The sequence below is a fragment of the Mastomys coucha genome, unplaced genomic scaffold, assembly GCF_008632895.1.
Source record: "Mastomys coucha isolate ucsf_1 unplaced genomic scaffold, UCSF_Mcou_1 pScaffold5, whole genome shotgun sequence".
In the NCBI taxonomy this organism is placed as follows: domain Eukaryota; kingdom Metazoa; phylum Chordata; class Mammalia; order Rodentia; family Muridae; genus Mastomys; species Mastomys coucha.
In genome coordinates this window covers 7,324,913-7,348,090 of record NW_022196911.1, presented here as the reverse complement: position 1 = coordinate 7,348,090, position 23,178 = coordinate 7,324,913, and the positions used below count along the sequence as shown (strand labels likewise).

The 23,178-nt window shown below is 44.2% G+C and overlaps 1 protein-coding gene and 1 pseudogene across 4 annotated transcripts in view; one reads left to right on the top strand and one right to left on the bottom strand.

Moving 5' to 3' along the window:
• Positions 1–1,177: 1,177 nt before the first annotated feature.
• The window catches only part of Tulp4 (TUB like protein 4), a 139,583-nt gene continuing 117,582 nt past the window's right edge, over positions 1,178–23,178 (bottom strand). For 3 of the 4 annotated variants that reach the window (XM_031355103.1, XM_031355101.1, XM_031355100.1), the window contains 6 exons: positions 19,502–19,646; positions 16,797–16,941; positions 15,065–15,158; positions 11,627–11,770; positions 6,853–9,365; positions 2,296–4,799 (listed from right to left, as the gene is read on the bottom strand). In XM_031355103.1, the coding sequence (XP_031210963.1) occupies positions 4,683–4,799; positions 6,853–9,365; positions 11,627–11,770; positions 15,065–15,158; positions 16,797–16,941; positions 19,502–19,646 (3,158 nt within the window). In that variant the 3' untranslated portion in view covers positions 2,296–4,682. Of the gene's footprint in view, positions 4,800–6,852; positions 9,366–11,626; positions 11,771–15,064; positions 15,159–16,796; positions 16,942–19,501; positions 19,647–23,178 lie in introns of all 4 variants that reach the window. The other variant, XM_031355102.1, reaches the window with a different exon arrangement.
• Positions 20,283–20,810, top strand: LOC116077117 (annotated as a pseudogene).

The window sequence follows — 23,178 nt, the reverse complement described above, 5'->3', positions numbered from 1 at the left end:
AAACCCAAAAAAGTCAAAACAATTCAAGTGGGCAATGAGATGATAGGGACATTTTGAGTGTTCCCAGTGATGGTGGCATTTCTCAGGCGACCCTTGAAGGAACTGGAAAGTCAGAAGTTCATGTCACTAGAGAGAAGGGATTTCTTCTCAAAAGACCCAAGACCCATAATTCAAACTTGGCACACATGTAATTGATATTTTTTGATCTGCAAAATTTTATTAAGCAATAGCTGGACAAATCTTACAATTTCAAATCATCAAGGAAAAAAATGAGATTAACCCATTTCAATTTTAAAGGTAAAATAATTTGGACAAATTACATCATTTTGAATGCAAACCATTAATCCCTTCTAGAATACTTCCTGGACAATCTAGTATACAAAATACATACAAAGATAGGCAAATAAGGGAGAGCTCATTGAGATGCAATGGTGACTCTCAAAAGATCTTGTCTGGAAGGTTAAAGCAAAACGCTGAATTTTAAAAGGAAATTAAAAACCCAACACTGGAGGGACCGAAGTGTACGAAGTAGTGCACGACGTTCCCAAAGTGTGAACAAGAACATGCTGGTGGTCTTGTTTGGTCTGTGACCTATCCCCACATTGCACATTTATGGGGATAAAAAGATGACAGAGAAGGAGAAAGACAGATGCCAGCAGTAGCAAAAGTAGTAAACTCGGAAATTATGCCCAAATTTACAGTCTTAAAATAATGCATTTATAAACAAATGCAAACAATACACCTTTGGTAAATAATACAGTGCCTTTTTCACTCAAATGTATAACCCATGCTTTTCTACAACACGAGAAAAAAAATTATCTACAATAAACTAGATCTTAACATACTACCCTTCCCCTTAAAATTGACTTGTAAACAGAAAATACAAAGTCACAAGAGAACTGCACAAAGCTGAAGAAAATGGAAGCAAAGTAAGTCACAATCCTCCAGAGTTTATCAGCCAGAGATAAGGAGATACACAGTGGTGTAGACTTTTGAACTGTATGCTACCATAAACTCCCAGGAACTTAAATGACAGTCCAAACCACCTAACGTTGTTAACCTGTCCACAGGTCACACAGGACAGCACACCAAAGGCAGCAAGCCTTTACCAACACTCTTCCTTCTGAACCCACGCCCAGTTTTACACCCACATAGTGCCTTGTTTTACTTGAGGATGCCCACTGAGTAGAACACACTCACTGGGGACTTCCACTGTACTTGGATTTGATGCTTCCATAATTTTATTAGAATAAGCATTCTAAACACATTTAGGGGTAAACTTGCTGGTTTCTGCTCAGGAGACAGTAGATAACTTACAGACTCATGAAAACTTTTTCTACACAGGTACCACGTTTTGAAACATAACCAATCTCACCATTGTGAAGGGGAAAATGAGCTGCTGAATTCTGAGCTCTCAGGCAACTGGAGCGAAAATGTAGTGTTTAAGCTTGTCTAGGTGTGACTTTTCATTTAAGAGATGGACAAAAGGAGGTCAGACACCCCAAGGGCTTGCCCAAAGTCATCCTCTATCCCTGTGGCAGGATAATTCAACCTCGAGCCCCTGACCTTTGATAACAAAATGAACATTACACAAACGGCAGGTCTATGGATGAAAAGTACCAACATGCAAAAGCTTTAGAGCCATTAGAGCTGAGTATTTCTAGCTGTGGTGGTTTCAGTTTTTCTCAGGCTATACATTCAAATGGGTAGTGTATATTCACCCACAACTTTTGTTTTGATGATACTAGAGCCAAATAAATCTAACACTAGTTTTCATGTTGGTTAATATACTCTTTTCCTACAAGTCTCTATGTAGTTGACTGTTTTTAATGTAGGTATCCAATGAGACATTGGGACATTCACAAATTGCTATTAATAACCATGAAGTACCTAGAATTCTGTACTTCAAGTCTTAATTTGAGGAGAATTTAATCAAGTGATGTTGACTGGAAGAAGCCACTACCTTAAATGATATGACGTCACAGCTGCTGCAGCCAGCAGCCTACTGCCCACGTAGACCCTAAGACTCACTCTTCCGCCTGGGGAGGTGTCTGGTGAGTGGCAGGCCCTAAGACTCACTCTTCCGCCTGGGGGAGGTATCTGGTGAGTGGCAGGCCCTAAGACTCACTCTTCCGCCTGGGGGAGGTGTCTGGTGAGTGGCAGGCCCTAAGACTCACTCTTCCGCCTGGGGAGGTGTCTGGTGAGTGGCAGGTGTCCTGCAGCTTACATGTCAAGCACCTTCAAGGCCAGAAGCTGGCATCTCCATGGACAGAAAATATCTTTTAGGGATTTCTCCATATTTGTTTTTATTTAGCAAAGCTGTAAATATAACTTTTACATTTTGGAAAAGGCCAGTTTTAAATGAAAGAACAAAACCAAATCTAAAACTTGAAGATTATTTACTAGAGGACTCTTTTGAAACTCTTATCTCAGATATCTTGCTCTTCCTTGTGTCTTATCACATTTTATTTTTAACTAACATTTTCAAAGTAAGAAATACTATCTTAGGATATGCTACTTCAAAGAAATAACCAATTTGCATATAATCAAAACTGAGAAAAAGAGTGAATTTTTTTTTTAGGGGATTAATAACATTTTCTCAAAAACTCTCAAGAAAGTTACAAGGCACCCAACCCAAAAAAAAAATGTAACTTCTGTCATATTCTCTTTATTTTTTGCAGCAAAATACATTGCCACCAAACAAGTCATTACAAAGGTACTAGTTTTCTAAATAAATAATAAAATGGGCATAAATCACCAATACATAGTAACAAAATAGTTCCCAAGAATACTATAAAGAGCAAGATAAATAACTCTCTCTTAGACAACAAAACAAAGAAAATTGCATTTAAATTATTCTATAAACAGAGAGGCTACAATAGTATTGCACAACTAATGATAAGCACTGAACACCTTACAAGCTACAAGAACTTACGTAAACACAGTAACTCTGAATATACTGTTCAACTTGTTCTGGGACAACTGACCCACCTAAGAATCAGCTCCCGTATTTTAAATTATAAAATGGAAAACTCCAGTATCAGCTGGAAGTTCTTGTCCATATTTCTTTGGAATCTACAAAAAAAAGATGATTAATTTAATTTTGCTCAGCTAAAGGAATCAGACAGTTTCTTTTCTAATTCTTAAACCAAACACAAGGAGGAGGAGGAGGAGGAAGAGGAGGAGGAGGAGGAATAAGAGGAGGAAGAGGAAGAAGAAGAGGAAGAGGAGGAAGAGGAGGAGGAGGAGGAGGAGAAGGAAGAGGAGAAGGAAACCGAAACAATGTTTAAGCTGAAAAGAATTTCCTTAGCATCTTCCACTTGTCAGCTTTCAAATAATACCCAACTAAAAAGTCAAAGCGCTTGTGCTCTGGGAATAAGCACCACAGGCGCCAGCAGCAGCAAGAGCTGGGTCTATCAGTTTGGGTATTTGCCTGGTGTGTTCCCACAAGAAGAAATTGCCCAAAGATGCTACAGGAAGAATGAATAAAGCACAGACAGTCTTAACAAGGCTTTCCCGTGGCTCATCTTTTAGTACAGCCTATGCACCCAACAACAGTTTTTTTTCCCCTTATAGCATATTGTGGAGTTTTCCCCAAAGATTTGACCATGATCCTATCTTTTAATATCCTGAGAAATGCATACATATTTTTGGTTACACTTATAACTGTTGGAAAGCATTCAAATCAACTGTATTTTAATGTGGACAAGGGAAGGAAGGGTGTAGGTGCAAATCAAGTCTCATTCATGTTTAGAAAAGACAGAGCAATAGGATCTAAAGAGAAAGATGTCTACAGTAAAATGTTCCAGATTAAAACAAAGGGGTAAGGATAACAAAGGCTGTTTTTTGACAAGTGGAGGGAGGTATCTGGTGACTGAGCAGTCTAATGACTATGAGGCAAGCCCTGCTCTACCCCAGCCTGAATCGGCCCACTGACTGAAGTCTCTTACCTTCTTCCAAAGTCAGATGGGATTAATTCTGACACAAGTGGGGTTTCCAACTAGTATCCTTGGGAAATAACCCTTGCATAAGCCACACTACCAGCTCATCCAGTTGTCTGTATGTGAGCCTGTGTCCATGGGCAGTCTCTTCCCTCACACACTGCCTATCAAATCACATTGACACTGGTGACAGTACCCATCTACTGTGGCTTACCTAAGCAGAGCACAAGGCATTTGCATATGTGTCTTTCATTCATCCAGGTACCTTTTAGTGAGTAGCACACATCTGTGAATGAAATGCTGTCCGCCCCAACTCAATACAAGCTGAATCTTCCAGAGTTTTGGTTGTGTTTAAAATTTTTTTTTATGAGTGATAATGTTGGAACAGAGGCCAGATGACATGAAGAATGAACACTAACACTCTCTATGTTTAAAAGAAGAGCAAGGCCGACAATCTATCTTCTTTGCAAAGGCCCTTAATCCTTGTCATGAGAAGTAAATTCAGTACAACACTCTGTAGCCAAGCGACACTGCCTTCAAGAACACAAGATACCTCAAATTCTTGGCTTCCAAACACCACTCAATCAAAAGAAAAGAGACAATAAAGGCTAACTGAACAAACGACATGTCTATAGATCAGCACCCTCCTGGCCTGCTGGCTTCCTCTGTTCTTCTCAGGTAGTAGCAGCATGAGTTCTGCCTCCGAAGGCTCCTGCCATGTCTCCTCCTGCATCTGTCTCTTCACTTTAGGCGCTGAGTCACATTGGCCAGGGCAACAGCAAAAGCCTGCACAGCTGAGAAGGGGTACTGGAAGTCTAGGATGTATGCGTTGCCGTCAATCCGTCCAAACTGCATCACCTAGGGGAGGATGCAGGAAGCAAACACATGACAGGAAAAGAAAGTGAAGACAACAGCCAGTTGTGCCTGCTCCGAGGGAAGCAGAGAGTGCAGTCCAGGACAGAGTTCTAGAAACTCAAGTAACTGAATCTGATGGGTTTCTCAATCTAACTACAGGTTTACAGGAAACAGGACAGAGGATCATGGCTGATAATGTAAGGGACAAGGAGCTCACGTGGCGTGCTACAGATAAGATAAAGTGGGTCCTCTGGGGAAAAGAAAGAGAAGACTCCATATGACACTGAAAGACTTCAGAGATATGTCAACTTTGTCAAACATCTCTGCTTCCCTGGTGATTTTCTGGAATATCACAACCCCCCTTCCCTCTCTGCTCCTCCTTCTCCTGTTCAACCTGTGGCCTTGCCACTTCCTATGTCCACAAAACATGAGATTACTGCACTGCAGTATAAGGTTCACACCCATTTCCTTGTGGTCTTTCTCCCTTTTTTGAAAGACATATGGTAACAGTTACTTCCATGTCTCTCAATAGTCTTGATTTCACTCAGAATAAGGGGTTGGTAAGCTTTCTGTAAGTGCTATTAAACATTTCAGGCCTTGTAATTCACATGCTCTGCAGAAGCACTCAATATCACTCATGTCAGATGAAAATACTTGTAGAATTATTATTAGGCAGAACTGTATATCAACAATACTTTTATTTATAACAGGAAAGGGGCTACATGGATGTATTGGCCAGTTTGCCAATTCTTGGCTTAGAAACTGCCAGGCATACAGCAGGCAGCAAAAATATTTGATGAGTTAAGTGAAAATGAAATTTAAAATGGATGGGCCTCCTAAGATGGAGGTGAAGTGAGGTGGCAGGGCTATAGAGGCCACTGTGCTGTGACAAGCACTGTCTTGTGGTCTTCATCTGTATCAAAGAGACTTGCCTTCTATTAGAGACCTAGAGGATGACTTAACAATAAACAAAGAGATAAGCAAATAATACCTAGGTAATGAAAATATTGAGGAAAACCTCATAAAAGGTAGAGTTGTGAGTTACTCAGTGTGGAGGTTTGAAAGGTCTGACCTCCCCTCTCCACAGACTCCCATGTTTGAATGCTCAGCACAGGGAGTGTCACTATTAGGAGGTACAGCCATAGACTCATGGGTTTGAATGCCTGGCACAGGGAGTGTCACTATTAGCAGGTAAGCCTTACTGGAGGAACTGCATCACTGTGGGAGCAGGCTTTATGGTCTCCTGTGCTCAAGCCAAGCCCAGTGTGTCACAGTCTCTTTCTGCCTGCAGATCAAGAGGTGGAACTCTCCTGCTTCAGTACCATGTCTGCCTGTGTGATACCATGCTTTCTGCTAGGGAAATGGACTAAACCTCTGAAACTGTAAGCCAGCTCCAATGAAATGTTTTCCTTTTGTAAGAGTTGCAACAGTCACGGTGTCTCTTCACAGAAGTATCACCCTGACTAAGACACTTAGTGACACAATGCAGTCACCAATACCTAGTGCTTAAACTGGGAAAGTAGGGGTAGTTCTCATGTGTGCTAATGAGGTAGGGGAGACAGGGCTGACAAACATAACATTCTCTCATAGCTGGTAATAAACAGCTAGGAAGGAGTACTGTATATATTATAGTCAGTCTTTCCAAACTGCATTGTCTTGGGGTCAAGGTGGTGGGAAACAAATCCATGAAATGAAAAAGTAGGAAAGAGGTAATGAAGTTTGCCAACTCCTAAGGGAAGCAGACAGCACAACCCACTAGAGTTACTCAGGAGGAAGGCAACACACGACGGCTAAAGTAGAAGTATCAATAAATAAAAATATATGTTTTTGCAAATATGAGCTACCAGAGAACATTAAACTCTAGGCAGTACCTGCAACTAAAAAGCAGGTGGTGAAGGAATGCGTGGGGGCTGTGCTCTCCCTTTCTAACCATCTGCCTAATGGTTTCAGGCATCACTTGGTAAAGCACTCGAGGAGGCCTTTTAAAATGCTTGCTCCCAGAGTTCAAGGCACTGGCCCCACTTGCTCAGTGGCCATAGTGCCACAGTCTCCTTACCTGTCGTCCTTCCAACTCGATCTGGAAGTTCTTAGCAGACTCCTGGGTCACCCTTCCTCCAAAATCCAGCTGGTATACCTGTGTGGCTTCATTCCACAGAGGCTGCTTGTTGGCCATTACGTACACAAAGCCCTGGCTGCCCAGCCGCCCATCTTCCTTCTCACTGGCTTTTCGGCACTTGAATTCCTCCAGCTCACTGGCTGTCCGCAGGCTCCTCTTGCTTTTCCATCCCTTCTTGCTACCTTGGCTTTGGTTCATCAGCTCATCCCCACTGATGAACAGCTCAGGCTCACTCTCTGAGCTGTCCTGGAACTCGTTTGTCTTGTTCAACTTCTTTGACTTCAGTTGGTCTTTCTGACTTTTGACTTTCTTCTTCTCTCTCCCTAGGCGGGGGCTGGAGATAAGAGAATTAAAGTCACTCAAAGTCCTAGCATCCTTTTTCACTTTGCCCTCAGCGATGGCCTGAACACTTCCTTCCTCTGCTCGGCTGTCCAGGCGCTTCCGGTTCTTCTTTCCAAATTTTTCTGTTCTCTGGGGTACAGGGCTTTCTGTCAGAGAGAGGACTTCTTGGAAATTGTCTGCAGTCTCTACCATCACCTCTGTGCCCATGTGGCTTTGGAGCTCGGCAGGTGGAGGGGACACAAGAGGCTTCTCCACCACTAAGTGGGGCTTGGAGGGGAGAGTGCCCTGGGTATTCTGCATGGGTGGGCAGGTGCTGTAGGAGTTCCAAGGGTGCAAGGCGATTGGCGGCAGCTGTAAACTGGAGCATGTGCTGCTTCCCGGATATGTGGGGGGCAAGGTGCAGTAGGAAAGGCTGGGTGGGTATGCTGGCTGAAGTACGACAGCAGACTCCTGTTGTGCAAACTGTGCCGGGGATAGGGCATCCTTAGGGGAGCATGGAGCTTGTACTCCAGGCAAAGAAGGGTTGTTATAGCTACCTGGATATGGCACTCCCATCCCATAGCCTGTCTGGAAGGTGGCAGTAGGGCTGGACGGAGACTTGGGAGACACAAAGGGCACTCGAGCCACATCCAGGTGCTGGCCTTGCCCTAGCATGAGGGGGGACAGTTTTAAGGGGTTGGGCACTGTAGGTTGTGCTGTCCTTTCCTGGGGTACCCAAACATCCTCACCCAGCACGGGGTCCCACTGGTAAGGGGGAGGTCGCTTCATGGTGACAGCAGCTTCAGGAAGTGGGGGATGCCTCAGAGGCTTCTCCAGCTGACAGTGCTGAGAGAGGGCCTCATCCTCTGTGAAGGCTGAGTTGACATAGTCAGTACGATCACGGGAGGTGTCAGGAGGGCTTAGAAGATTGTAGGAGGACTGGGAGGCCAGTGGGGAAGTGCTGATAGCGTGGGCCAGGGCTGCACCTGACTGGGAACTGGGGCCCGCTCCACTGCACTGGCTGCAGGTATATAGGGCAGGTGGAGGCCTTGCTGGGAGCTGTACCACTGCCCCACCAGCACCCCCTTTAGGCTTGGCTGGGGGCTGCAGTGGAGCACGGGAGCTGTCAGCCAGCTGGGCCATCTTTAGTGCAACCTCTCGGTTGTTCCTTCGTAGGGTGGCATGGATGAGACTGTTGTCCAGCCTTTGAGTAGCACTCCGCCCCTGCGTCAGTTGGCTAGCAATTTCAGGGTATGGAGGTGGGTCCCCTGTAGGGATGGAGTATCGAGGGACAGTTAGTCGGTTCAGAGTGGCACTGGTGCAGGGTTGGGGGACCTTCTTCTCAGTGGCTGTGAGTCTCAAGGTGGCAGAACTGCCTGGGCCGGGAAGAGTGTAGGTGTTCTGGGAACAGAGCATCCGAGTACGAGGCCGGCACACCTCTTCCACGTTGCCACTGCTGTCAAAGGTGGTAATCCTCTCATAGCCTAGTGGAGGCTGGTAATGTGCTGCTGTAGGGTACAGTGAGAAGTCACCCTTCTTCAAACATACATCCACTGGGGGCTGTGGTGGTGGCAGAGGGGGTGGGGGTGCAGCCGTGGTTGGGGCAGCAGGGATAGTTCCTGGGTACGGGGGTGGGGGATTCATCTTCGCCACCTGGACCTCCTGTGGGGCACTGAAAACCACCGCATCCCCCTCGGCAGCCAGCTGAGGTACTGGCCGCAGGGCCTTGGCTGACTTCTGCAGGTGCTCATGGTCCCGCTCTCCATGGTCCACCCCAGACAGTTGCATAGGCGCCTGTGGTGGCGGTGGTGGCGGTGGTGGCAAAGGCAATTGAGGAGGATTCTGAATGATGCGGCCCATTTCTACACCTCCAAAAATCACCTGTCCAGGATTAGAGTACCGACTGGAGACTGGGTACTGAGTAGTAGCATCACCTGCATGCTCTACAGACCCTACAGCTGTTGTCTGATTGGTCAAGACATCCAACTGCACATTCTGATTGGCCAGCAGGGACTGTACTAGCCCTATGCTCTGTGTGGGAGACAGAGCTTGAGCAGAGCTGTGGATTGGTGCAATAGGGATGTTCACTGTACAAGGTGGGTTGTTTTCAGGAACACCTGATGCTCCTGTAACTGTAAAACAAACAAACAAAAAAGAATTGGTTGTAAAACAGTGTCATAGAACTATGTTAGAATAAGACACATACTTAAATATATCTGATCTTTTTCAAGCAAAATGTAACCACTAAGACTGAGCTGTGTTTGCTTGGAATTAATCAGGCTATTCACAAAGCTTCTCTAACATTTCTGGAAGAACACAGCCAACTGAGGAGTGTGCAGCATGGCCTGCCTGATGAACATATGGTGTAAGGTACTACCAAAACATCTCAATGAACCTGTTTGAACCTTCTGAATTTGGTACCACGTGCTTGCATGATACCATTACACATAAATGTCTACAGAACTCTTTAGTGGTTTTGTTCATAAAACATCTATGTAAAATAAATTAGAAACACCCTCCTCCCAAAAAAAAAAGGAATCCCTAGAATTGGGCACATTGGCTGAATGCCCTTTGCCTATTTACTGCTTTTTAGCATTTCAAACATCATTTAAGGTACAACCAAGCAATAAAAGCATGTGGTTATTCCATTTACTATCCAGTGGTCATTTCATGGAGCATGAATGTCGGCCATGACGTGCAGGCAGGTGCTCAGAGCCACAGTCTGGGCCCTTGTTGGCAGTGGTGCTGACTCTAGCTTTGCTCTCTTAGCCTAGTATGTGGCTGTGTCTCTTCCTCAGACACATTGTCACAGGCCCAGAGGCCTGAAACTTGGTGTTAAATGCTGCATAGCAATAAATAATTGAGCAACAAACAGGATCTAACAGGCTTATTCTATAGGTTGGCTGACTTCACCCAAACCGCAGAGTGCCGCCAACAAGTTACCACAAGTTAAGCCTAGCCTTGGGCCAGTTAACCATCTCTTTGCTCGGACCTCCCTGAGACAGTTCATCCTCTGGCTGTAGGAGTCTGGTCTCACCTCAGGCTTTCTATCACTGGGATGCAGATCTCTCTTTGAGATAGTCTTTGGTACCCAGGGAGCAATGACTTTAGGTATCTCCCTCACCAATGGAGGGCCTCTGTCGATTCACAATCCCTGTGAGACCCACGACACACACACACACACACACACACACACACACACACACACACACACACACACACAGTGACAACCAGTCACTGCAGCAACTCAAAACTCTAATCACTGCATCTGGGACAGGAAAGAAATTGTCCATGGAAAGTATGAGCCACATCCAAACCAGAGACTGAAACAGCAGAGCATGTATCAAACTATACACCCAAGTTCATTCACCAAAGGGCAGTAGTGGTGTTGAAGTAGAGTCCGGGTCTACAAAACTTGTGCTTAAAAAGCAAGAATGTTTCTCAAGTGCCCTTGAGTAACTGAGAATAGTAAGATACAACTTATTGGCAGCCACTGGAAAACATTCTCTGATTTGGGAATAAAACAAGACTATTTAAGAATCCCCTACTATAGCAAAGAAATATCAAGGCCAACAGATATCTGACAGTTTGTAAAGTAAAATTTAAAAGCCGTGTGCTAAATAAATAGCATCTATAAGTCAAGCCAGGACTCTGTACAGAGACTTGATCTGTATGGTGGAAGGATGTTCAAACACTGAGTCCTGGAGATAGGGTAGGTTTGAGAAGCTGGGGTCTGTGAACACTACAGGACCCTGGTCCAAAGCAGGGATAGAAAAGAGAGATGCTAGATGAGACAGGATTTAGTTCTGATTTTACACAGCCCTTCTAGATTAGCTTCTTGTTTCTAGGTTCCTGATTTGAGCTTCTGACCTGAGTTCCCTTTCTGACAGACTGTAAGCTGTGAGGTGAAATACACCCTTTCCTCCCCAAGTTGCTTTTGTCAATGGAAAGCAAAGAAAGGCAACACATGGCGTGAGAAACGCTCTGTGAACCATCATTTGTCACTACCATCTAAACCATCCATGTGCTGGGAGTGTCCTTCCTGCCGAAAAGCACCCACGGTGGCTTTCCTCCGAGGATACACTATGCCTCTTAAGCTTACTGAGTGAAGGTGGGCCTTTTTCTTTTTTTTTTTTTTCTTTTTGGTTTTTTGAGACAGGGTTTCTCAGCCCTGGCTGACCTGGAACTCACTCTGTAGACCAGACTGGCCTTGAACTCAGAAATCCGCCTGCCTCTGCCTCCCAAATGCTGGGATTAAAGGCGTGCGCCACCAACCACCCGGCTGAGGTGGGCCTTTTTCAAATCTCATCAGCTCACTCAATGACTGAGCACTCTGTCTTCTTGCATGATCCACTAAGAGAGGGATTGTGACAAGTCTAAGCATGTGACCCACCTGGTAAGTCATCTTCATCTTCACTGAAAACGTTTGGGTTGAAGACAGGCAGATTAATATAGTCCATGGAAATCTTCCTAACTTCTGGGAGATAAATGGTCATCTGCCGCGGCTGGAGATGCAGTAGGCTGGTTTTATAGATTACTGGGGAGAGGAAAGAGGACACAGTTAGCGGAGGCACACCTGTAGTGTCTTCTGATGAACACAATGTGAGATCAGAAAGTTCTTAGTCTGTCTACAGAACTACAAATTTTAAATGCCAAATATATGCCTTGGACTTATTCTTCCTTACAATGAGCAGACACAGGGAAAAAAGCCTTTAAAAGCTTCATTTGTAACCAGAAAAGTAATTTAGTTCCAAGAGTGGTGCTGGGAGTACCATCCTCAGGCCTGGGTACCACAGAGGCTGGGGAGCTGCTGCTGCTCAGGGTGAGGTCTTGTCTTACTGAGTCTTACCCACAGTGCTCTGCAGAAGGACTTACAGTACTCCTCTAGTCTGTTTAAACCTTATGATTAAATTGATTAACACAGTTAAGAGGAAGTCTAAGTTGGAAATAAAATAGTTATAAAAGATAAAATTAATTTTAAAATTATGAATCTAAGTTTCACAAGCAGGTTAAAAGCAAAATTAGGTTTCTATCAACTCTCTTTTATGTTTAAATGTTTATTAATTATTATTAACTTAATTGTGTGTGTGTATGTGTGTATGACATATGTGTACTATGACACACGTAGAGGTTAGTTCTATTTACCACCTCATAGACTTAGGGAGATTAAACTTAGGTTGCCCAGCCTTTGTTTGTTTGCTTGTTTGTTTTTGAGACAGGGTTTCTCTGTATAGCCCTGGCTGACCTGGAACTCACTCTGTAGACCAGGCTGGCCTCGAACTCAGAAATCCACCTGCCTCTGCCTTCCAAGTGCTGGGATTAAAGGCGTGCGCCACCACTGCCCAGCCGCCATGGGTCTTAACAAGGACTACAGGTGACCAAATATGTGAGCAAGTCCTGGCACAGCCAGTGAGTTTCTGGGATCATGAGCAAATAGATCAAGTTCATGTGGGATGTCACATGTCACATGCTTTGGAGGTGTGTGGCTTCCTGCCCTCAATCAGCAGAGCATGGAGATAAGTTAAACTGAGGGTGGGAAGGCTACACAGTGAGACCTTGTTTCAGAAGAGGAGGGGGAGGACAGTAGAGGGGGTGGTGCCAAGTGGAAGAGGAGAGGTGAGGAACACACTATAGCTGCCAGGAGGAGAAAGGCTGCCAATGATGAAGCCAGATGCACTTGCTGTCCTCTCCATCAGTAAGTCTCTATACTGAACTTACTGGCCCCCTCACCCCAGTCTGTTCTAACTGAAGGAAACAAATTATCAACTACAAGGAATAATAGGGAATACTCACTTGCCAAGTCCATTAGAGTATCATACATTGTATTTGAGAAGATTAATAAGGTAACATGAATAGTCACTTCCTAATCTAAAATTTGCTTTGTCTAATATAATCAACTGGGGAATTCTTTAGGGCTGGTCACAGCAGGTTTATGGACCAACTGCTCTTTGGATAAGAGAACAGTGCTCCCAGTGCTGTGTCTCAGGAAGCCTTTGTCCTGACAGGCTGTAACTCACTACAATAGCAGAGGCCCCGGGGACAGCCAAAGCTCCCATTTTAGTTTCTTTAACTGGATTAACTATGGATCTACTCATGATTAGGACAGAAGTTGGAAAAGATACACTAAATAAATTTTCACCTCAATCCCTTCTCCCAATCTTTATTTTAGAAAGGATAAGTTCTCAGAGGCTTACTAAGGTGGAAGTAATGGTGACATTTAACAAGTTAGTAGGGCACAGGTGAAACTTGACATTTATGGTCATCAGAGAGCTTCCAGAGGACTGGAGTATCCTAAGAACTTCCCCTTTGGAGACAAGAGCTGTGCTATGAGAGAAAGTAAGGCAAGGAAAAGGAAGGACCCATTGTTCATGCAGTAAAGCCACACTGACTGATTAAAAACTCACACTGGCCCTGTCACATCATTTCTTTATCACATTATACACAGCAAGCCTTATTATTTTCTTTGTGAGACCAAGGACTAAATCCAATTCAATTTTATGTTCTACTTTGGCTTCACTTTTATTTGGACTGAAACCTTCACAATGGAAGCTCTAAACACAGTGTTGTTTTAAGTGCATCCTACAGGTGCACACAGAGCAGGAGGCTTTGGAGCTGGGCTGAGGGGATGGTGCTAGAGGCTGGACCTTAAGCCTCGAGCCTCAGCCCTATTCGGCCCTGCTGAACTCCATCCTCAATGCATTTTTAGCATTTGGTTTGCAAGAATAATTTATTTTATAAGTCTGCATAGGATACAACTTTTATAAACATAATTCTTGAGGAACAATTTAAATTTAGCTGCAGAGAGCACATACTAATAGATCAAGGGCCAAGGCCTGCCTGGCCTCACAGAGAGAGAGACAAGTGAGATCAGCAAGGAGGAAAATCAGGAAGATGGGGAGTGAAGAAGGGGGTTGGCAATTCCTCTAGGCTCTGCCCAGTGGCTACCTAGCAACAGCTTGAATCTCTGTCAGCTGAGTGCCAGCCAAACTGGTGTATAGAAGCAGTGCAGACTACCCCAGCACTCTAGCATTCTAGTGCTCTCCTGTTCTCTCTCTCTCTCTCTCTCTCTCTCTCTCTCTCTCTCTCTCTCTCTCTCTCTCTCTCTCTCTCTCTCTCTCTCTCTCTCTCTCCCCCCTCCCCCCTCCCCCCAACCCTCCTATTCTCTCTCTGCCTCTACTTCTTTTCCAGGCCACCTTCCTTTCCCCCAATAAACTTCTTTTTGTACGAGGCCTGGGGAACACCTTGGCCTTACTACTCACTTCCCTCCATATCCCACTGAGGTGCCCACTCCCACCTCAGTGGGATATGGAGGTAAGTGAGTAGTAAGTTGTAAGTTGATAAGGATGCAAATGAGAAACCAAGCCCAGGCTCAGCCTCCATTCCCTCACAGAAGTTTTCTCTGTATCTCAAACCTGTCACAGGCAGAAGCTTACCAGATAAGGAAAAGCAAGAGCTGAATTCTTAAGAACAGGAGCCAGCTACCTTCTTGGTCTTTAATTTCTCTTTAGAAGTTTCTTGTAATACAAGAACCTGGGCACTGGACCCTAGATCTGCTCACCACAGCAAATGTCTAGAAGTCCTTCAAAATCTTCTACTAGAGATTTTGGCTACTAACACAGAGCCTATCAAAGAAAAACAAATGAAAGCACCAGGAACAGAAGCCAGTGAGTGCAGATCTGTTTCTCTAACATGGAGTGGATGGAGTCAAGGAGACAGACAGGAGTCCAGTGCTGTCTTAAGAGCTCATTTTCTAACTTAAACTGCCATAGGTTTAAATGGGAACTTTTATTGATTTCCAATGGGACAGTGAGAAAATAGAGTGAGTCTTTACCTGCACCGAGGTTGGTTGGTAGGAATGCAGCCAAGCCCACAATCTTAAACTTGGTTCCCCAGATATTGGATGTGACCTGAGCAAGATAGTTGTGCTGTGGGGGAGGAGAAAAGAAAAAGAACCTCAGTTTATTTCATACAATTGTCTACTTAGAATGAACTAATATGTAAAATGCTTAAGTAGACAGTGCCAGCAACGTTTACTCTCCACCTTATGCCATTTTACAGATCAGAAGTTAACTAGAGCATGACGGACTGCCATTTCCCAGTGGGGGACACTGAGCTGGGAGTGCTAGCTAGCTCTTCCCCAGAGTGTCCACATGTGTTCAGTTTTAAAAGGGCATTAGCAGCTAGAGAGATGGCTCAGCAGTTAAGAGCATGTGCTGCTCTTGTAGAGGTCAGGAGTTCCATTCCAAGCACCCACATCAGGTGGCTCACAACCATCTGTAACTCCAATTCTAGGGGATCTGGCCTCAGTGGGTACATGTATGCACCTGGTGCACATAAAAACACACAAGCACACATACAGGCATAAATTAAAAAATCTTTTAAAGGGTTATTAAAGGGCTGTGTTTGCAGAATGCCCACCCAGCATACATGAAGCCCTTGGATTGATCTCTACCATTGCACAACTCAACTGGCGATATAAGCCTGAAATCCCAGAAGTTGGGAAGGTCAGAAGTTCAAAGTCATCCTTGACTACACAGCAAACTTGAGGCCACCCAGGATAGAGGAGACCCTGTCTCTAAAATAAAATTTAAAAGGCCATCAAAGCTCAGAGTAGTGGTGTATGTCTGTAGTTTCAACCAGTGAGGAGAATGAAGAAATACTTGAGCCTGGAAGAAGGGGCGTGGCCTCACTGTAACAATCAGGAAAACAAGAAGCAGGTGTGGCAGCCTGTGCTCTAAGCAGCTGGGAAGCTGGCAGGGGTAAACTGGGGTCCAGACCAGCCTGGGCTACCAGCAATATCTGAGACTAATTAACTAATAAAATAACAAAGAAATAACAACATTCTGTGAAATAAAGACAGAACTAAACTAAACTAACTAAATAAGAAGGCCACCAAAGTGATTGGGACACAATTTTGTTCACATCTCCTTTTTCTCATGGATAAATTCTACAGATTTCAGCTGAACTGAATCCATTATGTCCTTGAACCTCCCAATTACCCTACTGTTTCATGTGTCGATGAAAAGCATCTTACAAAGTCAGTGCTATGCTCAAGGTGGGTGTGAATAAAATATACCTTCTGGAGGAACTCAGGACCTAATGATGGACAATAAGGCTTTTGTTGGTTTGTATACAAAGAAGTGTTTGATAAACACTAGCAGGGGGTTGGACTTGTGTTAGCTGGTCCAGGGCAGGAAGCCTTCACAGAGAAGGTACACACTGGAACAGTTAGGGCTGAAAGTGAGGGCAAAACCAGGGAGGAGCTAGAGAGGTGACTGTGGCAGAACACAGGCACAGAGAAGGCAGGCACGGTCAGACTGTGGGGCTATGGCCAGGGTCCCCTTCCTAGAACTGACAAGTCACTGCAGGACCAGGAGGCAGATGTGAAGAAGGGAATACTCAGAGCTCTCCTGGAGGAACACTCCAGCAACAGAGAGGTATGTGGAACACTGCCACATGGTGTGCATGCAAGACTGGATGTTGGGAAGTATGGCAGTACTTCCAGGTAGCCTGCTGGCTGGACTGTGTGCAGGCTCTGCTGTCTCTCAGCTATGTGAGTCTACCTGAGCGATATCTTCAAAAGGAAACTCTCTCCGGGTTAGGCTGGGTGAGCCCATGGAGGGCTTGCGCATGGGCAATCGGGGAGACCGAGAAATATCTTGAGCAGCCCTCGGAAGCTTGGGTGACTTTCGGGCCTCAATGCTGATCCTGTGGGGACAAGGTAGGAGGGGTCAGACATACCCAGAAGGATGCATCTGGATCCAGAACCTCATTCCCTCTGATACTCAGCAGTAAAATGTTGGCTCTCAATGGTCAGGAAACTAATTTCACAAAGCTCTCTCTTGCTTTTGATTTAGAAACAAGGGGAAAGAATGTCAACTAAATACCAAGTAATTTATGCAGAATTAAAAAATGAGGATGACACCTGGTGATTCACTGTAAGAGCCTAGAGAATAAACACTCACCACCTACTGATTTACAGTATATTTAGAAAAGTGCATATGCCTTCTGCCACAGGTTTGCAGAGTCAGTCCTAGGGAGATGGCAGGAGGGAAGACTTTTTCATCCTAAGGACCCTGTAATTTATAAAACTTCTAAGTCAGTTTGGATTTTAGCAGATTATTTAACACTGCCACCTATAATATTTAAGTCAAATCACTGAATCTAAAGCTTTTCTGCTGCTTGATTGCATGTTCTATCCCTACTCCTTTATTTACAATGTAAAGATATAGGTGTTTAACTCTAGTCTACTCAAAAGGTGGTCTTATGCAAACAGCTAAGGCAGGGTTCACAATGTCCTATGAAAAGTGCATGAAGCAGCAGATATATACTGTTTACAATATTGGTAAGAAACTTTAGGCTCCAGGGAAATGGGAAGAAGGAGAACTGAGCTGTGTGCAGATTGTTGGCTTAGCTGCTATGTAAGTGTTCTAGGCAGAGAGAAATGAGGAAGGGGGCACCATCCACAAGAATGGCAGGACCTTCAGAGGGTATTTATAGACAAATGTGTGGCGAATAATCTGCTTAGGTAGTGGAAAACACTAGAGAATGATAGAGTTCCTAATTTTATGAGCAGTTTAAACAATCTTTAGATGAAAATAAACAAATCCAATGAATCACATTCCTGGAACACTTGAGTAGTAAAAATAATTGTTTACCCTTCATGTCATATACAAACATTGGTTTGGCTATAAAGCAGATCTGAGATTTAATGTGAAAACTAAAATTTTAAAGTTGCAGGAAGGATGCTCATAGTCTTAGAGCAGACAGAGATTTCCTAAGTGCAATGCAAGAGAGACTGATTATAAATGGACCTCTCATATTGGACTATCTACCAAAATGTGTATCTGACACAGTCCTCTCTGTTACAAGTCATTAAAACAACCCAATTAAAAAAATGAAGGAAAAATTCAAAGAGACACTTCATCAAAGGCAATAATCAGATGCTGATATAAACAGGACAAGTGCTCAGCTTGACATCACCAGTCCCTGGAGATTCCAGAGTCAAACACCAGTGCCATTGTTACTACACAGCCACACATTTATCTAGAATGGGTAAAACTGTTAAGGCACCACAAAGCTGGAAATGAGAATGGAAACCTTATATACTGTTGTAGAAATTTAATTTAGTACACTCACCTTGTAATGCTCCTTGGTAGTTTCCACTCAAGTTTAAAATGTATTTAATTATTGACCATGTAACTCCTTTTATAAGACTATATGCAAGAGAAAAAATGAGTACAATATTTCCCAAAAGATTTGCACAAAAAAATTTATAATGGTTTTATTCAACACAGTCCCAAACTAGAGACCTCCCAATATCCACTGACAGGGAAAGCACATAACATATAATGACATGCTTGTTATCATGAAATAATCCCATAAAGTGTTTTAAAAGAAGGTAAACTACTGCTATCTATGATACTGTGATGAGAAAAAAAAGAGCTAAATAAAGAATACCCATATTCATATGAAATTCAACAGTAAAAAAAATAATAATCTATAGGACCAGAAGCCATGCTGAATGCAAGAAGCACATGAGACCTTCTGGAATGACGGGCACGTCCTTATCCTGAAATGGCGACATGGCAGTCAATCTGCTGCCAATGAAACACATATGTGAAAGATGGCCATCGGAGCATGTCTAAGGTATGCAAGCCACACCTTGATTTTGCATGCTATCACACAACTGTCAACAAGCAAGAGTCTTGATGAGGTTCCGTGTGTCCATTACTGCCCACAGAAAAGTCCTGTCTAGTCATACAGTCCTGACAACAAGAGGAGGGAGGCAGTGCTCTCCCAGGTGGTGACACCAGCCTTCTGCCTTCTTCAGATGGCATCACAGGCACAGAGCTGGACACTCTCGTCAATACAACACATCTGCTGTGACACCTTGTTTTCTGTTCTTAAGCTGGAAGGGAATAAGGAAGCTGGGAAGCAGTGATGGCTCCAGGTCACGTGCCTTCACTGCTGACCCTAGTGATGCAGGCAGGCAAGCTGTAATCATTCCAGAAAGAATCTTCCAGAATGAAAAGTGGTGAGAAAACAAGAGGGGGTTGATTTTGCAGCTGTGTAAGTGTGACCTTCCTTTCCTTCCTCTTCTTTTCAGTGTAGCCAGGTTGATTTGGGTAGAAACGGTTCTAGAACTAAGCAGCAGTCTGGACCCAAGAGGTTCAGAATGCTGCTCACAGTCAGCTTGAATTGAACTCTGCGTCTAGAACAGTGCACGTCATGTAGAGAGGCACAATAAAGAGACGTTAACTGTTACCTTGGGAGTTTGGGCGATTTGCTAGCTCTGGAAATTTTGGGAGACTTCTTGGCAGCCCAATCATCACTCAGTTCAATATCACTGGAGTCTGAGCAGTTGCAGCTGTCAATCACAGTAGAAATTAAGCTGTTCCCATAGATCTCATCTGTAAGAAACCAATTGCAAGGTGTAAGTAACTGTGACTGCTATACAGCCTGACTTTATGGGCTTCCTTGTTAAGTTAGAGGTTAAAATATAAAGAAGTAGTCCTTTTCCTTTTACATATTTTATGTTCTTTTCTCTCTCTCTCTTTTTTTTTTTTGGTTTTTTTCAAGACAGGGTTTCTCTGTGTAGTCCTGGCTGTCCTGGAACTCACTCTGTAGACCAGGCTGGCCTTGAACTCAGAAATCCGCTTGCCTCTGCCTCCCAAGTGCTGGGATTAAAGGCGTACGCCACCACTGCCCGACTTTTATGTTCTTTTCTAAAAAGACATAGGCAATTTCTACTACTGTTATTAAAATGGCTGATATTTTAGTGCCCTAGAAATTGCTCATTATACCAAAAGTTATTAAAATGGCTGATATTTTAGTGTACAAAATTGTTCATTATGCCAAAAGTTGAAAACAAAAATTTTACTATTGAGTAAAACAATCAGGTGACTACCTGGTCTTGTGTGATTGTTCAAGAAGACTGGAAAGCTAGCCTGAGGGTTCACCCACACACTCCTTGGATCCCACTTCTAGCTTTGGAAGGTCCAACCAGGCCAGGCCTGCAGAATCTACCATCTTGCTGAGTTGGGTCCATGCCACCGTCTCTGGGCAGTTCTGTGTACAGTGACAATTCTAGACTTGCCATGGGTGGTCTAGGGCCCAACAATCCCACCTGGAGGCTGAGTGGGCCCAATTTGGACTTGAGATGTAATTGTAAATTTCTTAGAACATACCCGCAGTGAGCTACAGAGAGTGGAAGCATCTCTGGATTCTCTGACCTCCTATACCCTGGGGCCCCTTGACCAGAACTACAGTTGGGAGCAGCTTTGGGAGCTCGAACAACATTTCAAGATGGAACCATATCCTGACCTCCAGGCTCGAAAGATCATGGCCACCAGACTCAAACTAAAGGAGGAACAAGTTGAGGCTTGGTTCATCCAGCGATCCTTGGAGCAGCCCCTACCAACCCCTACCTCCCACCCCCACCAGGCTGCAGCAGTCTGCCCGGTGATACTTCTCCTTCTTACAAAGCCCGCTGCTGCCAGCCACCCAGCTGGAAGTACAAGTTCATCCCCATCAATCCACCTGAGTCCTCAACCAGCTGTAAGCATAGTTGCTGATCCCCCTTCCCCATGGGCCCACTCCTACATGTAGCACAAAATCTGGTCCCTCCAAATGCCCCTTCCCTTTCAGACTCCTGGCTACACCAAACTCACCAAATGGTGGATGCATCCCACAAACCTCAGGGTCCATGTTTGAATACGTAGGTGCCAGGACAGATGACACTGGACAGAAGTGGTGTGACAGATGCTGAGTCTCCAACTAGGGCCTCCACTAGAACCTGCAGAGCCACACCCCACAGGTGTGGATCCAATTCTTTTAACAGCCTCCCCTCAAAGGTGGCCTGTATTTCAGGCTAGCTATCAACTCAATCTGTAGCACAGTATGACACTGACTTCTTGCCTTCTATTCCCATGGCATGATTACAGACTAATATATACTGCCAGAACAACCATTTCCCAAGAGATTAACTGGTTAACACTGCTAGCTTTTTTTTCCCCCCTCTGTGACTTTGATTTTGATCATTCATTTTGTGCCAATGAGTATTTTATTGTTTTTTATTGTTGTTGTTGTTTTGTTTTTCTGGTCTACTAGTACTTGTGAGGCACCTCTTGGGGATTTAGATCTGAGAGTGGCTCACTGATAAAATGAAAGTGTTGATGAATAAAATTGGTTTAAAAAAAAAACAAAAACCAATCCCACCTGATATAGCTGACCCCTGCTGAGCATTAAAAGGGAGATTCTGGGCAGTGAGAACTTTCAGTGGTAGATCTGGATTGCTCAGTGCTTACTTCATAAGTAAGCCATTCCCAATAACTTTGCTAGCTGACCAACAGAAGAAAGATTAGAAGCCCAGAACAGAGGGTTACAAAAAGAACAGTGGACCAAGCAGAGAACTGCAAGCAGACACCCTACTACCAAAAGTCTCTCGCTGCTTCAACCACCCTACACGCTCATACCTGTTCTTTTTGCCCCCCAATCCCCAGAGTCCTGCCTTGTGCTCATCCCAGGATGGTCTTGAACTTGCTGCACAGCTGAGGATGACTCTACTCTTCAACTCTTCCTATTTTTAATTCAGAAAGGTTAGGATATAGCCATGTCATACCATGCCTAGTTTATGGGAGAACTGAACTCAGTGTTTTGTGTGTGCTGAGCAAACACTGTATAGACAAAGCTACATCTCCAGCCCCCACAATGATAATTCTGTCAAGATACCTGGCGAACATTTCCAGTAGTAAATCACAAAATTAAGTACATAATAATCTCCCAATGAACCCAGGTCCACAACAGACCTCATTAGTTAATAAAAGGAGTGAACCCAGGAACTCAAGAGTTAACTATACTTCTCAGGTGCTCTTACTTGTGCTGCTCCAAAGGCCGCATGTTGAGAAATAATGCTATGGAGTCTAGGAAGGGTCAATCAGCTTCTCATGATGTGACAGTCCTGTCTTTTCAAGGTTACATGTAACCTCCACCCTCTGAGTTACTTTGTATATACCATTGATATGCCAATTAGTCATACACATAGAAATGCCACAGCTTCTATTTCTGTAATGAGGTGTTTAACTTTGATGACCTTCTCAAGTGCTTAAACTGTGCTGTGCCCAGCAGGCTCATAAGGGGCTCACATACACATAGAGTGGGCACTGACTTGGTGTTTGCAGACTCACTTGACTTTATAACTTTTAATTATAAAAATTTTGAGATAAAATACCTCATTTCCCAAAGATGTGTTAGCAACTAAGCAGTCTGTATTTGGTGTGAGCTGTCAAGTATAAACATTTAGGAAAAATAGGTGTGCCAGGCAGATAAGTCTGGCCTTGAAAGGCTGCAGCCCCCTTTGCAGAGGGAAGTCAGACACATGGGGGAAATAAGCAAGCCCTTCACCCAAGAGATCTTAATATTCAGTCTCAGCCTGGGTTTTCAGAGCTGTCCCTGGAGAAGGTCCCTGAGAGAGCAAGATACACAGTGAGGAGTATGCAGTCTCTGAGGGACCTGACCCCTTGAAGTCATTTTCTGCAATTTTCCATTGTCCTTTCCCTCCTGACTGCATGCCCTCAATTCTCCTTCTTGTTCCCTCTACCCTTGGTACTAGCTGATCATGTGAATCAAAAATCAAGAAAGATGACAAACATTCATGGTTTAAAGCTGGGGCTTATTGTTTTTAACTACTTTATATGGGAACATGTGGTGGTGGAGAACACTGCCACTGTTGCTCTAGTAACGCTTAGGACATGATGCAGACCAGTAAAATACTGGCATCAACAAGTGAGGCTAAGAGTAAACACGGCCACTGCTTTAAGAACCAAGAAGACCTGGCCGGGCGGTGGTGGTACATGCCTTTAATCCCAGCACTTGCGAGGCAGAGGCAGGCAGATTTCTGAGTTTGAGACCAGCCTGGTCTACAGAGTGAGTTCCAGGACAGCC